Below are 17,845 nucleotides of genomic sequence, written 5' to 3'. Positions count from 1 at the left end.
CCAAGGCCGAAAAAATACAGTGAACTCAAACACCCTGTACTGCTTGATTATTTGTATGAGTTGACGGCTAAATTGCGTGTTTTACACCAACAGGTTCACAATACCCTGCCTCCGGTCTCTGAAGCTCCAGGACATCCTATCGATCCTGGATCATGGGTGCTGATCCGGAACTTCCAGCGGACAAAGAATGAACAGCCCCGTTGGACCGGACCTCACCTTGTCCTTCTCTCAACTAGATCAGCTGTTCGAGTAGAAGGGAAAAAGCACTGGATCTACGGCGTACATTGTAAGAGGGTCCCTCTACCGTAGGGTCCAGGAGGGTATTGCTGACTCTGAAACTGAGACTGTGCAACGTTTTCTGCCTTTTAGTGATGCACGTGTAAAAGGAACAATTTCTGAACAAGAAAGCGACAATATCTTGCAAGAAGCTGTGCCACTGTCAAGTCGATTGAACACTACAGAGCCTGAACTCTTGTTTCAGAACCAGACAGTACCTGGAAAAAGCCATTATAATTTGAGACCGAGAACTATGGACAAATAAAAATTCTTTTTTTCCTATTTTTGAATGTGCAGCTCTCTCATCTGAGAAACTTGCTTATTTTTGTTTTTCGAACCGCCATTCGGGTTCAGCTGCTAGGGTCGCGGTTGCTTAAGTCTTTGGAGTGCAGCTGAAGACGTTAGGTCGACAGTTCTGGTTGGTCTAAGGGAGTTGCCCTGGACTGACAGAAGCATTCCTTAGCATAGAACACCCTACCGCCGCGGGCAGCAATTTAGACAGGATGGAGTTTTTCGAGATGGAGAGACCTGCCAAACAAATGAACTTTAAAGCCAGAATGTGTACATTGATGACAAAGAAACGATTTTTGATATTATGCATTTTCATGTTGTTTAGTGTAATGACGTTTTTAATAGGATATGTTTTATCCTCTTTTCAAGTGACCTTTGCACCCACTACACAGCCCATACCTCCTTCTACTGTTTCCTCGCATTCTTTTCACCCTCAACCTGAGCATGAGTCTACTAGAAGACTAGAGTTTATCAATAACTCCTTCATCCAGCTTTTACACCAACACCAATTAGTAGTGAACACAACTAATTGTTGGGTGTGTGGTCTTATGCCACATACAACAGATAAGGGTATCCCATACTTGGTCTTACCATTTAGCTACAATGGTTCTTTGTGGGCGTTTCAGACGATGTTCATATATGCCATCGAACCATATCCCCCGCGTTCCACGAGAAGTAACTCGAGCAATAAAGCATTGGTAGTAGGAATCACAAATATGAGCAGAACAATTGACTCGTATAGAACAATTCCCAGAGATGAGTTGCAAGCTTACGAAAGATGGAATGTAACAAAATATGGAGTTACTCTGAGTGAGAACCAGAGAGCAAAGAGATCCTCCTCGATTTGGATCGTACCCCATCAGGGTCACCTATGTCTGCAAGGTAATGGCAAGCATCCCAGAGCTCAGTTAGGGAAAAGTATCTGCACTGAAACATATGTTTTTTCGTCTCAGACTTCCCCTCCATTTCTAGCAGCTAAGGGTACCTATTTCATCTGCCATGATAGAGCCTATACATGGTTGCCCCCTGACTTCTCTGGCACATGTTTTGTTTCGTTCCTGTTGCCTCCCACCTACACGGCAGCGGCAGATTACCATAAGACAAGGATAGTTAGAGGTGTCATGATTAAAGAAGACACTGCAGGACAAGAATTTGGAGATTTCGTAAAGGGTTTTCTGCCGTTTTGGGGACCTATGGTTAACAGCAGGAACATAAGGCAATTGACAAGGGTGGTTGAATCCACCGTAGTTGAAACTGCCGGTGCCCTTAGTAATTTGACGGCTGAGCTCCAGTCGGATCGCCTTATGACTCTTCAGAATAGGGTCGCATTAGACATCATACTTGCAGACCGAGGTGGGGTATGTAAAGTGATCCAATCAAGTTGTTGTATTTTCATCCCCTATAACGCTCCATTAGTTTACCAGGCCATTTCCAAACTGCAAAGGATCTCTGAATCTATCCACGTGGATAAAGGAGATTGGTCATTGATGGGGTGGTTCTGGGAACTGATATCTGGAAGATTCTGATAGTCATTGGGATGATCTTAGCCATTCTTTTCCTGTTCTGTCTGTGTGTACAGTGTGCTCCTGCAATATGTGGCCTCTGTGCTACGTCGTGTGTAAGGAAACCTGTATCAAGACACGAGCTAAGTAATAGGATGATGCTACAGCAGCATCTCAATGACTTTATGAATATAGACCTGGACTCAGATTAGCGTGAGTATAGGTTATTGCCTATGTAAGGGCAAAAGGAGGGTCTGTAGTACTGAAAATTCTGGACCCATGTTATAAACATCGTCGTATCATGCCGATTTTGGTATCAGCAGACTGGTAATGATTGAGATATTATGCATAAGTATTTCCGTCATATTCGAGTGATGAAATCACCCTGAAATCAGAGTTTCCGTCCTGAACCCTCGGGTTCCATTTTGTGAACGGCAGCCATTTTGTGATTGCCCTCACCTAGGCTAAATGACTAAAGCCGAAATCGAGTCAGAAGGACTCGTATACCTTCACTGACTCCTCTGTGACCTGGGCGAGCTGAGTCCACTGTTTGAAGCCAAACCTGTTCGGCCAGTTCCTTTCCCAGTGGCCGAATGAGATTAGCATCGAAGCACAACATGTCATAAACCTTTCATCGCACACAAACTATGCCTAATCTTACACACACCTGTCCCTGTTTCCTGCTTTATGACTTGCTTTACGAGGAGGAGGTGCCGGTTTTTATTAGGGGTCCGTCGATATCTGATGAAAATACTGGGCCTTGCCGGATAGTTGATTGTGGGCTGAACAAACAGAAATATGGGCTTGTCATCATGACTCTGCTTTTTATTTGTAGTGAAAATATGTGAATGGTCAACTGTAAAACAAGGAATGTTTGCCTAAAGCATAATATTTTGTATAAAAAGAGAAGGCTGGCTTTGTAAGATTGAGCAGTCTCCTGAGAACATACACCGTGTTGTACTTCTAGGATACCTGTTACTGGCTGTAGCCAATAAATACGATCTTTGACTTCACCTAGAAGACTCTGTGTTTCTGTAGTCTGAAACAGGAAGAACTCGAAGTCTTCGGGTGTGTTCCCTGGCACCGCTGGGTTCTTAAAACTCAGTACTTCAGCGCAGCGCGTTATATTGAGCGGGCGGGGCCATGACGGAACCGCTCCGTCATGAGCACAGCTCAACCGAGGCTTGTGACGGAGCGGTTCTGTCATGAGCATGTGAGCGCCGCTCGACCCCCCCCTCACCCTTTAGCGCTGCGGCGGAATTGCCGCCGCAGTGAAGGGGTTAGAAAAATGCAACCAAAATCAGCCAGTGCAACACAACTAAAATGCAGCATATGGAAAGGGGAGACCTCTCGGTCACCCCGAACGTATGGCTGGGTGCCCCGACCGCCCGGGAAACTTTTGCAGGCGGGGGGGGGGGCGTGTTCCCGTCCGGTATGCCCAAAGTAGAGTGGTTGGAGCATGCCCCCGCCGCCTAAGAGGGTTGTCCTAATACCCGCCCGGAAGTCCGTGCACTTTTGGGCGGGAAGGGGATGCTGCCCCGCCTCCCCGCTGCAAGTTAAAAGGCGCAGGGGTCCAGGCAGGCATCCTCTTGTTCCCGCGCTCTGAAGGCTGCACTACTCGTCGCTCGTGAGCCCTCAAGGGAACAAGCTGCAGTTTTTGAACGTGGTAATCGTTGTTTTTTCTGTTTCAGTTGTTGAGGCGTATCTGGGATCCAAGGAGCTGCTGGAAAACAGGCAGAGAGAAAACAAAGTGTCGGATATGCCTGGAAAGAAGAGTGGAAAGAGCTCCGAGATGGAACGGATGCTTCGCACACTGGTAAACCAAGTGTCGGCGATGGACAGGAAATTTGGTAAAGTGGACCGACTGGGTTGCAGCTTGGCGGCGCTCCAGAAGAAAGTGGAAGCTCAGGTGGGGCCCTCAGGGAGACCTAAGAGGGTTGTGGGGCCTGCTTTGCTGAATGTTACTGCAGGAGGGGATAAGGGGATGAAGAATAAAGGGAAAGGGGGTCTTAGCGAGGCCCCGGTCCTGATGGAGGTTCCTCTGGTCCCAGTAACCCCAGCTGCCAGCCTGGTAACCGCACCGGATGGGGGATTGCCAATCCCTGTGATTATCACACCGCTGGATACGGATCAGGTACCCCCCGAACTATCGATACACCTAGCGGCGCTGTTGCCTTGGTTGAAGAAGGGAGCGGGGGATCTGCGGCGGCGGAAGATCCAGCTGAGGAGGCTAGGCAAATTATCGATCAGCTCAGGCAGGCAAGGGGCTCTGGGGCAGCGAACGTGCCTTCTATTCCTCTGCAGGTGGCGAGCGCGGCCGCGGTTGAGAATCAGAATAAGGCGACGGACAAGACCGGAGGTACGACAGAAAACGGTAAGAGGTCGCTCCCAATAATGGGGGAGGGCGCTGTACCTTCAAGGCGGGAATGCCTGGCACAACATGTCCCGATGGCCACGAAAGAGATGGTGTGGGCCAATAAATACATTAATATGTTTTCATTGTTGACGGACAATCGTGAGTTAGAATATGCCAAGACCCAGAAAGATTTGTGGCATCCCAGTGAATGGAGAGCAAAAATGGCAGAATTCAGGGTGGAAGAGTCAATGATGAATTGGATCAGGGCTTTTTCTGTTCTTGTAGCAATTATGGGGGAGCGAACACCAGAACTGTTGGGAGACCTTGCTTGCTACCAGGGCAGGATCACGGGTTTCCATGAGAAATACGGAGGGGACGCATGGAAAGGGTATGATGTGTCGTTTAGAAAGGCGAAAGAATTTAATGAATCACTGACTTGGGATTGTTTGGACACTGTATCTTGGCATGCGCAGTTCACGCAGGGCGCGGTGGGAGGATCAGGGTCGGGTGCAAACGGCTTCAGGGCTTTTCAGCAGAAGCATCCACAGCCCTTTCGACCAGCCCACCGGGGAGAGACTCAGTCTAGATCGGGCGGGAATGGGAATAAGCAAGGGGTATGTTGGGGTTTTAACAAGGGAACGTGTAGTAGGCCGCAGGGAACATGCAGGTTCAGGCATGCCTGCGCAGGTTGTGGAAACACCTCCCACCCCGAGACTAGCTCCCGATCGAGAGGCAATAGTACTGGGGGAAAAGGGGGTACCAAGCAGGATTGACATGGAGCCTCGGATGACTAAACAATCGCCCGTCGATATTCTGGCTTTGACCCCCTGGCTTAACAAGTACCCTGATCATGTGTCCGCTGGGATCCTGCGAGATGGCTTCTCGTATGGCTTCAGGATCCCGGCGGGTGATTTTCGGGGGTCTCCCGTATGCAGGAACCAACTGTCCGTTACGCACAACCCGACGGTGGTCGCCACAAAAATTGCAAAAGAGGTTCGCTTGGAGCGGGTTGCAGGACCGTTCGGTGACCTACCAATGGCCAATTTTGTATGTTCCCTATTAGGGGTAGTTCCCAAGAAGGAGCCGGGAGAATTCAGGCTCATTCATAACCTATATGCACCAAGGGGGGCTTCCGTGAATGAGGCAATCGATGCAGGCATTTGCAGTGTGAGGTATGCATCATTTGATGAAGCAGTGGTAATGTTGAATCGCCTAGGCCCCGATGCATTGTTAGCAAAATCGGATATTGAATCCGCATTTAGGTTACTGCCGGTGCATCCCCAGGATCAGCATTTGTTGGGCTTCGCATTTCAGGGGAAGTACTACATGGATATGTGCATGCCGATGGGTTGTTCAATTTCTTGTGCCTATTTTGAAATGTTTCGCTCATTTCTGGAGTGGGCATTCTCGAAGGCCTCAGTGCACCAACATGTTATGCATTACCTCAATGATTTCCTGTTTCTCGGCCCGGCAGGCTCACGGGATTGTGCACGGGCATTGTAGGAATTCTGCGTGCTCATGCGGGGTTTCGGGGTTCCGTTGGCGCTAGGTAAGACAGTGGGTCCAACTACCTCCCTGGAGTTTCTGGGCATTGAACTAGGCTCCGTGGGGGGTTGCTTCCGTCTGCCGGCGGAGAAGATTGCCAAATTCAGAGCCTCCTTGTTGCAATGTCTTCGGAACGACAAGGTGACACTGCATCAGCTACAGCAAACAGTGGGACAGCTGAATTTTGCACTGAGGGTTATACTGATGGCTCGCCCGTTCTCCCGATCCATTGCCCAGGCCATGATTGGCCTCAAAGAGGGGCACCATCCTACGAGGCTATCGGCAGAGGTTCGCCGGGACATGCTCATTTGGCTGGCATTCCTAGCGGATTTCAATGGCCGGGTAGTCTGGAGCAAAGCCCCGGCCTCGTCAGCAGAACTAGGTTTATGGACCGACTCTGCGGGCAGTGTGGGGTTTGGCGCGATCCTTGGTGACCGATGATTCGGCCCAGAAATGGCCACCATGGTGGGAAACAAGTGGCTTGACGAGCAACATTGGTTTCCTGGAGTTATTCCCCATCTGGGTAGCGTTGTTGGCCTGGCCAGATGAGTTCCGAAACCGCTCGATGATATTTTGGTCGGATAACATGACTGTGGTTGAGTGCATTATCCAGCACGCAGCACGCTGCAAGTGGATATTGCGATTGCTGAAAGAAATTGTGTTGACATGCTTGAAGCTAAATGTACAATTCAGGGCAAAACATGTGCCGGGAGTACTGAATAACGCAGCTGATGCACTCTCTCGTTTCAAAATGCAGGCTTTAAGCGGAGCTAGTGGCAGCGCCATTTCCCGAAGCATTATGGCAAATCGGCGCCCTGGACTACAAAACCTCGTGGCAGCCAGTTTAGTGCCCAGGACAAGAAAAGCTTATGAAGGGGCGTTCCGCTCGTACTGCGCCTTTTTGGGCCCTGCATGGGAGCATAAATGGGGTCAGGAGGGGTCCTTTACCCAATTTTTAGTGGCACTTCATGAGGAGGGCCGGTCGGCGGCTACCGCCAGTCGGTATAAGGCCGCCATATCATTTATGGCTCAGCTCCAGGGGATCAGGGACCCGACGGACTCCTTTATAGTCAGAAAGGCACTGCGTGGCTGGCGGCGCCTAGAGGGGCGCAAAAAGGATACCAGGCATCCGATAGGATTTGACAGGTTGACCGCTTTGCTGGTTAAACTAGAGGAGACATGCTCCTCACCTAGTGAGGTTGTCCTATTCCGGGCAGCATTTGTGTTGGCATTCTATGGGCCCTGCGGGTAGGCGAACTAGTGGCTGCCAATAAGAGGGATACCGAGGGGGGTCTGCGCAGGGACCACACGCAAGTATGGGGGGATTCCCTAATGATCACGATTGCCAGGTCAAAGACAGACCAGGAGGCCCAGGGGAGTAGCATTGTGTTGCAGCGCGCTCCCGGTAGTCCCTGTTGTCCGGTGAGGCACGTTGAGGTCTACCTAAAGCAAAGGGGGGCGACGTGGGGGGGGGCTTGCTACGGCATGCTGACGGCACCCCGTTAACAAAATTTCAGTTCCAGAGGGTGCTGGCGATCACGTTTGCAGCTGCGGGCTTGAACCCAAGTGATTTTGGAACTCATTCATTTAGGATAGGGGCCGCTGCAGAAGCGACGGCGGGGGGTCTGCAGTCAGACAATGTGAAACAGTTGGGGCGCTGGTCTTCAAACGGTTTCAAACGTTATGTGTGTTTGCACATGTTCTAATTTACTGAAGAAGTGCACTCACGCTTGTTATCTTTTGTTTGAATTACAGTTTCACGAGCCTGTGACGCAGGGCGGAAATTGGGACCGGCCCAGTATCAGCTAACCACCACTTCAGGAACAAGGAATGGAAAACGAGTGGTCTGGGTCGTGGGCCACTCATACGTGAGGCGTGCCGCGGACATATTCAAGGCAGGTGATGCGATCCACACATCTGAGGAATATGGTTTCAGGCTGTCCTTCCATGGGAAGGGCGGTTTGTGTATTGACCGACTGCAAATATTTGTGGAAGAATTGTTAGGGCGGCACAGGTCACCGCCATCTGTAGTCATAGTGCACATTGGGGGCAATGGCTTGGTGAGGTTGGGCAGACGGGCTTTAATCGAACACATACTTTCAGCAGTTAGTTGGTTAGCAAAGACACTCCCGGAGTGCACGATAGCTTGGTCACACATGATTCCGAGGAGGGTATGGAGGGGTGGGTTGTCCACGATAGCGTTGAACCATTCGGTAAAGAGGGTCAACAATAAAATGGAGACATTGTTTCGTTCTACCCACCTTCAAAGTATACCTCACGGGTGCATCTGGGGGGACCACTGTTATTCAGATGATGGGGTACACCTGTCCAGGGTGGGAAATGACATATTGATAGGAGACATGATAGCTTGGCTAGTGGGATTGAGGAGACATGACCTATAGGAGTTGTGGGGGGGCCAGATAGTCGGTCAACTATCTGGCCTGTGGCGGTAAGGTCATGATCGGTGAGCAGTGATTTCAAGGTCCCTAGTTGGGGCGTCACCCATTATGGATGGGAGCGCCCAGGGGGAGGCGGCCATTGGCCCCTCCCATTGGGGGCGGCACCTGTTACGGATGGGATCGCCCAGGGGGAGACGGCCATAGGCCCCTCCCAGGGGGAGACGGCTATATGCCCCTCCCACGAATTTCCCGGGGGCCGGATATCCGCTCCGGCAGAAGAGAGTGCGTGGAAAGTGGGGAGTCCACACTGTCCTTCTTACGGTTACCCCGCACGGGAACTCGGACGACCTTAAGATGGCGCCGGGTGGAAGGGGGCCCCCATGACAAGGGAAGTTACGGTTGGCTACGAGGGTAAAGCCCTCTGTGCATGCGCAACTCACACGAGAGGGCGGAAATTTGATGATAGGGATCTGACACCGGTTAAGACCTTGCCGTTGGCCCCTAACGATAGAATGTACAAAATTCGTATGCAATGCATTATGACATGATGTTAGACTCGGTTAGGAAAATCTTTGTATTAGAGATTTGTTAAGGTTAGCCTGGATACCTGTCTTCATCAAGTGTAATGAAAGTTGAATTTTGTACATGATACATGAAACGTTTTTAATTTAAAGTTTTACATTTTGTTTCATAATTTAATAAATACGGACGGGGGGTCGCGAGGCCCCCCTCCCTTCCAAAAGTTCAAACTGTGTCTGTCTCCTACCATTGGGATTGGTGGTGGAAGGGGTGGCGGTAAGCATGGGCGAATTTTGCGAATCTCGCGTTCGCGAATTTTGCGGATTTGCGAACTTGCAATCCGCAAAATCCGCGAATTCCCGCGAATTTGCAGATTTTTTTTTTTTGTGTTCGCGCGTGTTTCTGCCAGTTCGCGAGGGTTTTTACAATTTCGCAATTTGCGAACTTACCTGTCGGGTCGCAAGTTTTGCAAACTTGTTGTTTCTACGTGTCCAGCCTGTTTGGGACACTCTTCTTCATCACTGCCACTCTCTGTCACCACTGCCACTCTCTGACTACTCATGCCACCCTCTGGCCCACCCATGCCACCCTCTGTTTCATCACCACACCCTCTGGTTGTCCAGTGTACATTATTTTCGGCAAAGCAAAGCACACCTTCCCTGCCTCAAGTGACCTGAATTAATTTGGGGCTGATTAATGTGTCACAGAATATTTTTTTAGCTGGCACCTGCTTCCTTAGTGCTTCCTGATTAGTGATCTTTTGCACTTGCTAAGTGCTTTCATTGTTGCAAAATTAGTTACAACACCTGCCCTGCCCCAACTGACAATAATGAATTAGGGGCTGATTAATGGATTTTAACTTCCAGCCTGGCTCCTGCTTGTCTCCCTTAGCTGTAATTCAGGACCTTTGTGGCATATGTGTAACTATTCTGAGGTTCAGAGCAGGGTCACATAATAGTTGCAACTGGCAACTGAACTCTGGAGGGGCCCCTCAGGAAGCACTACAGGAAATGGCTACTAATGATGAGCCTGAACTTTTGAACCTGGTAAGTAGTTTCAGTTTTGCTAAGATCGTATTTCTGCAATTTAGCACTTACTCGCGGGGTGCGAAGTTGTACTGGCAAGCCGCGAACTCACGCGAACAGTGCGAGCAAGCCATAAAATCCGCTGCTCGCGGATTTGCGGATTTTGCGGGAGATTCGCGGATCTCGCGGATTGCGAATTTACCGAAAATCCGCAAAATCCGCGAGCGAAACGGATTTTCCGCCCATGCTTAGGTGGCAGGCATCCCTGTCCATATGGAAAGGGGAGACCTCTCTGTCACCCCGAACGTATGGCTGGGTGCCCCGACCGCCCGGGAAACTTTTGCAGGCGGGGGGGGGGGGGCGTGTTCCCGGCCGGTATGCCCAAAGTGGCGTGGTTGGAGCACGCCCCCGCCGCCTAAGAGGGTTGTCCTAATACCCGCCCGGAAGTCCGTGCACTTTTGGGCGGGAAGGGGATGCTGCCCCGCCTCCCCGCTGCAAGTTAAAAGGCGCGGGGTCCAGGCAGGCGTCCTCTTGTTCCCGCGCTCTGAAGGCTGCACCACTCGTCGCTCGTGAGCCCTCAAGGGAACAAGCTGCAGTTTTTGACCCACCCACCAGCCCCTGTTGCAATAGTTTGGGAGTAAACAAAGTTGTGATTTGCAATTGATTGTGATGCATAAAACGTCTTGTTTAGGCCGTTTTTCCCCATTGTAGACTGATTCCAAGATGGTGTATGCAATTGAACACTTGTCTATAGGCCTTTTTTCCTTTATAGAAGTGTGATGAACTATATGCAAAAAAAAAAAATGGTTTATCTGTTATAGGACCTTTCCTCCTTTGTAGCAATGTTTATAGTAAATTGGATACTATACTGGGACATCCGCTCTACAAGGGCGGGGTAGCAGGGAGGGATATATCTAGCTATGATTGGGCATAAGTTTGTTTTGTTTAAAATGTTTCCACTAGTAGGCAACTAACTGTCGTATTTATTTAGTCTTCGGTCGGGCGGTAAGGTCATGATCAGTGAGCAGTGATTTCAAGGTCCCTAGTTGGGGCGCCACCGATTATGGATGGGAGCGCCCGGGGGAGGCGGCCATTGGCCCCTCCCATTGGGGGGCGGCACCCATTACGGATGGGATCGCCCAGGGGGAGACGGCCATAGGCCCCTCCCAGGGGGAGACGGCTATATGCCCCTCCCACGAATTTCCCGGGGGCGGATATCCGCTCCGGCGGAAGAGAGTGAGGGGAAAGGGGGGGAGTCCATGCTGCCCTTCTTACGGTTACCCCGCACGGGAACTCGGACGACCTTAGGATGGCGCCGAGTGGAAGGGGGCCCCCATGACAAGGGAAGTTACGGTTGTCTACGAGGGTAAAGCCCTCTGAACATGCGCCACTCACACGAGAGAGCGGAAATTTGGTGATAGGGATCTGACACCTGTTAAGACCTTGCCGTTGGCCCCTAACGATAGGATGTACAAAATTCGTATGCAATGCATTATGACATGATGTTAGACTCGGTCAGGAAAATCTTTGTATTAGAGATTTGTTAAGGTTAGCCTGGATACCTGTCTTCATCAAGAGTAATGAAAGTTGAATTTTGTACATGATAAATAAAACGTTTTAATTTAAAGTTTTAAATTTTGTTTCATATTTTAATAAATACGGCCGGGGGGGGTCGCGAGGCCCCCCTGCCTTCCAAAAGTTCAAACTGTGTCTGTCTCCTACCATTGGGATTGGTGGTGGAAGGGGTGGCGGGCATCCCGGTCCATATGCTGTGAATCTCATATTTTTCGTCATACATGCATGTGTCTGTATAGCTTAAACGTAGCCAGAAGCAGAGATACAGTCAAAGAATGATTGGATGGGACCCGCAACAGAAATTATCCCTGTCGGCTGACTAGGCAAACTAAGGGCCAAATTATCAAGAAAGGAAGATACATTATCACCGCTTTTATCGGCAGGAAACTGCCGATAAAGCGGCGATAATGGGCTTGATAATATGCCCTTTTGAATTCCCATAGAAGCCCAGGTTAACACCATAACCCGGGCTTCTATGGGAATTCTCCAGGGCATACTATCAAGCCCATTATCGCCGCTTTATCAGCAGTTTCCTGCCGATAAAAGTAATGTATAGCCCTTTCTTGATAATATGGCCCTAAATGTCTGACTGGGTGAAGTCTGGAAACATCACGGTGCATATTACCAAAATTAAGCGATAATTATCGCTTAACACGGTTAGCGGTAATATTATTATCGCCGAGCACCTCCGATTTTTATCGCAGATAAACCTTGCTATTATCAAGGTTTATCTCAAAAGTGATAAAAATCGGTCGAAATGCATGAATATCGCTAAAAAGTCAGCGATATTCATGCATTACCGAGCTAATGCTCTTAGCCATGTTATCCACCTACCATTGGATAACATGGCTAAGAACTGCTCTGGGCAGGCGTTAGCTTTTGGAGATATTCGCGCTTAGCGTGAATATTTCCAAAAGGACACCATTATAGGTAATAGGAGATAGCGATATTAGCGACTGTTTACAGTCGCTAACATCTTGGCGCGCCCACTTTGCATGTCATTAGCGATAAATATCGCTGACATGCACAGTGGGCCCCAAGATGATCGCTATCTCCTACTAGCTGTCGCTAACTGGTGTTAGCGACAGGTAGATAATAGGGCGACAATATTATCGCCGCTTTAGCAGGAAAAATTCCCGCTAAAGCGGCGATAAGGCCCTTGCTAATATGCCCCCACCTCTCTTCATGGAGAAAGATGTTTCTTCACTTCTCACTGTTTGGAAGGTAATCAGTGGAACCCTAGGCACGGATTATCCGTCTGTAAAGAAAGCATCAAATATGGCAAAGTTTCATACCATTCGTTGTAGCTTTAGTGGTTCTTTTCTGTGGCAGGGCACTGTGTCCATTACGACTTGCGGCCAGGAGGGACACCATGGATGTGATGTTGATGACCATCTCAGCAGCAAACAATTCACGGCCACAGAATGTCGTCTCCTTTCTGGGCAGGACAATTTGCAGAAGGAAATCTTCACTGCAGGCTGCCGGTGAGCAGACATCAGGATGGGGAAAAGAAGGATCCATCCCTGCCTCACCCTGAAGCTGAAGAGGACATGCTCTAAAAGTGTAGCTACAATTGGGAAACAGGGAGTCAAATATGGCATGCCAGTAGAAAATGTGAGATAACTGCAATAACATGTTCTTGTATTCTTGGCTTAACATCTAGGGTAGCATACTTGTGTTTATAAAGCTCTTTTTCATTAGGGGAACAATAGTGGCCCCACCCCAGTGCATCTCAGGGCTCTCTCTGGTGGATAGGGCTTGAAGATGTAAACACCAATGCTATCTCACTATCGAAAACATGATTCATTGAAAAGCCATACGCATGCTAACAGTGGTGCTTTGTGCCACATGCAGCAATTTTAGAAGAAACACTAGGAAGCCATCTTAGAGCCTGTTGTAGCAACCCGTATCACCCCATTTGATTGTATTTATTTGGCAATTTGGTGTCCTTCGGAGTTCAGTAGGGACAGCCCTATATGCCTTAGCCTCATTAGATGAGACTGATGTTGCCCTGAGATTCAACATGCACCATATCAAGGAAGTACTCATCAGAGAGAAGTTACAAAAGCGGTGGATGTATCCATTTTGTCTGATCTTTGAATATAGGAAAAGGATTACATTACTTCAGTATGGGAAGAGACACTGGTATGGGGGATCGCTCTCCCACAAACATAAACCGAATGCACGTCATCCAACTGCGTTTGGGTTGAAGATCTGTGCAACTAAAAGGAATCAGGACACAGGTGGGCAGTTCCCACCGGCTCCAGCCAGCTCACGAGGGAAAATGTCTTAAAAAGTGACACTCCCTTGGTGAGTGAATGGCAAATGTGGGTTTGGTATTTATGCAGCAGTCGGTGCCATAACTCCAACAATTGTTTGGAATGGCCTATGAGTGTGTTCTTGTGTCGCTTGCAAAGAAAATGATGCTCAATTACAGTGTGACATCATGGTGTAATAGATGTCCTTGCTACTCAGAGTGAAACATATTTGCTTGCTGAGCACACATTGGACGTGGGGTGCTGCCAGGCTGTCTGAACCCTGGAGCTGTTCATCGGGCACACGAAACATTACAACAATCACATTGATAAGTTATACTCAGCACATTTCCCCTACCTGCGTCCACAAAGGCGTGCAGCGCTTGTTGGTAGTAGAACTCAGCCCTGTCGTAGTGTTGCTGCTGACTGTACGCATAGGCTAAGTTACACAGGCACTGTCCCTGGGCATTCCTGTCTCCCAAAATACCTGAAAGAAGAATGCAATATATTGGTGGATGAGCAGGATGAAGGATGGCACATTTTATAGCATGAAACATTATTTTCAGCACAACTGCAACACCGTATTAAGTTCATGTGGCCTATATCACTCCGAGTCTGTTTCATTTTAACACCCACCTCCCTACAGCTTTGATTTATGTTGCAAAAACAATAATATGAATTACCAGTTTCCGGGGACCGGATGTAGGACAATCTAGAAGTCAGACTGGGCAGATAGCAGTGAGCTCTGGTTTGCAAACCTTTGGGTTGCGGTGAGTGTTCCGCCATCTTTGTTAGATGCTGGGAGCAGCGATGACAGGGAGAGAGGGGCCACTGCATGGGCTGTCTGGTGGCACCTGAGGAGAGTAAGACTCAGTGAGATTGGGAATGCCCTGAAATACAAAGTCCATCATGTGCGGTCGAGACACCATCTTGCTGCCCCCTGGAAATAAATGCTATCCCACACTGGGATGGCCACCCAGGAGATGGGCATAGGTGCAGCTGGGCTTCTGTAATGGGTGATCACACAGCAGGAGATCGGTGGTCAGGATAGGGGTCTTCCTTAAGGGGCATCATGGACTCTTGCTCATCGACAGGTCAAGAAGTCGATTTACCAAATCTCATGGGTAGTAGCAGTACCATCACACACCCTCTGGCCATATGATGACAAAACAAGAAGCTTTTACTTCCTGTCCTGAACCCCCCCTGGCCCTTTTAAACAACTCTCTGACCACTGGGGAGGTTCCGTGTTCCTTCAAACAGGCCGAGGTGGTTGCCATCTTGAAAAAACCTTCGGCAGACCCCTCCATCATGAGCAACTATCGCCCTATATCTCTTCTCCTTTTCCTCAGTAAAGTTCTGGAGTTGCATGTAACTCAAACCCTCAGCACTTTTGTTGAGGATTCGTGCGTCTTGGACCCCCAGCAGGCCGGGTTTAGACCTGCGCATTCTACAGAAGCAGTTATTCTCTCCGTGATGGAGGAATTGCGCAGAGGGGCCGACGCTAACACCTGTCAGGCCCTGGTTCTCCTGGATTTGTCGGCCGCCTTTGACACGGTCGACCATAATATTTTGGTCGACCGTGTCAGAGAGGCTGGCATCCAGGGTACCGCCCTGGACTGGGTTCAGTCTTTCTTGACTAAACGTCAACAAGCCGTCAGGCTGTCCCAGTTCTCCGCTACTCAGGTCGAGCTGACCTGCGGCGTCCCGCAGGGCTCCTCTTTGTCCCCCCTCCTTTTTAATTTGTACCTGGCTCCGTTAATACGTTCCCTCCGCGGGTTTAGTGTCACCGCGTTTAATTACGCGGATGACAATCAACTGGTTTTTACTATTGATTCCTCTGAAGAATCAATTACTACCTTTCAAAACACGCTCTGCTTCATTAGCAATTGGATGAGCTCAAACCACCTGAAGCTCAACCCCGACAAGACCGAGCTGGTTCTTGTCGGGGGACCCTCCAATCCTTGGCAACCTTCCTTCTGGCCTGCAAGTCTAGGCAGTCCTCCTTGCCCTGTTAACTCAGCCAAAAGCCTGGGAGTCGTCATTAGCAACGATCTCTCTATGACGCCCCAGATAAGCGCAGTAGTGTCCTCTAGCCATTTCCAACTCAGGAAAATTCGTAAAATCTCCCGCCTACTCACTACCGAGGCCCTTATTTTGGCCTTGCTTGCATTAGTCATGTCTAGGCTTGACTACGCAAACGCATTGTATGTGGGCATTCCTGATTACCAGCTTAAGAGACTTCAGTTGATCCAGAATCAGGCCGCTCGCTTGATTTATCACCAACCTAGAGATCAACATGTTCGCCCCCTTTTAAAAAGTCTCCATTGGCTCCCGGTATCTGCTCGCTGTAAATTCAAGCTTGGCTGTATTATCTCAAAATCTCTTGCAGGCCACGGTCCCCTCTTTATTTCTTCCCTTCTCCACCCGTATGTTCCTCCTCGCAATCTTCGGTCATCCCAGATGGCCTTGCTATCAGTTCCCAGATTTAAGAGGAGGAAACACGGTGGCCGTAGGTTTTCATTTCTAGCCCCATCTTTTTGGAATTCCCTTCCCCTTCCTCTTAGGTTGCCTTCTCCATACTTCAGGTTCAGATCCCTTCTTAAAACCTTCCTCTTCACCGAGTCCTATAACTAGCTGTCAATTTCACGCTCATTTCTTTGTTCCCTCAGCACAAGCGCCAAGAAACCTAATGGTGTGAGTTGCGCTCAATAAATTTATTTAACATAACATAACATAACAACATCATGTGAACTTTTACCTTGATGACATCACAGGAAGTAATATCATGTGACTTGGCCCTGATACCATCATAGGAACTGACACTACATTGACAACACATGACTTGTGAAAGAGCATCAAGGCAGGTTGCTCCATTGGAGGGATATTTCTTGAAGATTTCGAAAGAGACATGTTGAGAGGATTGGTAATGATTTCCGTGATAGGGAAGATTTGACTAATTACCACACACATCATCTGCAAGAGACCTGGTTAGTGGCTCCTTCTACCTCAATAAAAATGTTTAGGAAATTGAAAGAAATGCAATGTAAAATAGCATGTTCTTAGAGAATATTATGTATGACTGGCCTAAACATCACTGTACTGAACTATTTTACAGCAGGACAGAACAAAATGACGAATGTACTGTAATTGAGTGCACACCTGCTCTTTGTTTAGAAAAAATGACTACAAATAAAGTCAGATAAATATATTACCCTAACCAGTCTGCAGTGCTACAGTGTAGTGCACATAAGTATAACAAGGATTTCTAAAACTATGTACAACTTTCTGATCAAAAACATAATAATAGATGGAACATTTGCTTGAAGCTTATGTATCCATGTTAGAAATGGGGGTCTTTAGTTGGCAACGGTTTGCACCGTTGTCCATGTAGACAGCCTTCTTCCTAGTCAGGGTATGGGGGTACACTTCTAAAATAAGCCCTGCTCACCCACTTGGTAGTTTGGCACAAGCAGACACGCTTATCTCAGAGGCATGTGTAAAGCATTTGTGGACACATACAGTAATACAGTGAAAACACTACAAATGGACACCACACCAGTTTGGAAAAATAAGTAATCTTTATCTAAACCACACAAGAGCAAAACAACAATAATCCACAATACAGTTATCAAAATCATCTTCTTAGAAGGTAAAAACAGTCCTATCCATAGCAAACTATAGATGCGACACTTTTAACACACTGCACCTTGGATGCATCAAAATCATAAACAAGAACAGCTGCAATGAAGGTGATGCGTTGGTTCCTTATGCACAGGGAAGGTAATGCATTGGTTGCTTACTCCAGGGAAGTGATGCGTCGGTTCCTTACTGACATGCTGTGGTGGTGATGCATCCGTTCCTTACTGAAGGGCAGGTGATGTGTTGGTTTCTTACTGCGCATGGAAGTGATGCAACGGTTTCTCACTGCGGCCCGTTGTCCTTGTAGTCTTGCCGCCCCAGTGCGATGTTTGGGGATCATGGATGCGTCGATTCTCGATGTGGCAGTGGCTACAGCGCTGCGTTGGTTTCTCTAGCTGCGGTCCCAAAATGCGTTGGTTCTTACAGCCACACAGCAGGGCCTGCGTTGGAATCGGTGCAGTGA

General features: G+C 48.7%; 1 protein-coding gene across 2 annotated transcripts in view; it reads right to left on the bottom strand.

Moving 5' to 3' along the window:
* LOC147729090 (tetratricopeptide repeat protein 24-like) overlaps positions 1-17,845 on the bottom strand; it is a 604,158-nt gene that overhangs the window by 471,141 nt on the left and 115,172 nt on the right. For both annotated transcript variants that reach the window (XM_086959369.1, XM_086959370.1), the window contains exon 4: positions 14,102-14,230. In XM_086959369.1, coding sequence (XP_086815495.1) covers positions 14,102-14,230 — 129 coding nt within the window. The remainder of the gene's footprint in view (positions 1-14,101; positions 14,231-17,845) is intronic.

This window comes from Lissotriton vulgaris, chromosome 2_2, assembly GCF_964263255.1.
Source record: "Lissotriton vulgaris chromosome 2_2, aLisVul1.2, whole genome shotgun sequence".
In the NCBI taxonomy this organism is placed as follows: domain Eukaryota; kingdom Metazoa; phylum Chordata; class Amphibia; order Caudata; family Salamandridae; genus Lissotriton; species Lissotriton vulgaris.
The sequence above is the reverse complement of the archived record's forward strand: the minus strand, read 5'-3'. Positions and strand labels throughout refer to the sequence as shown.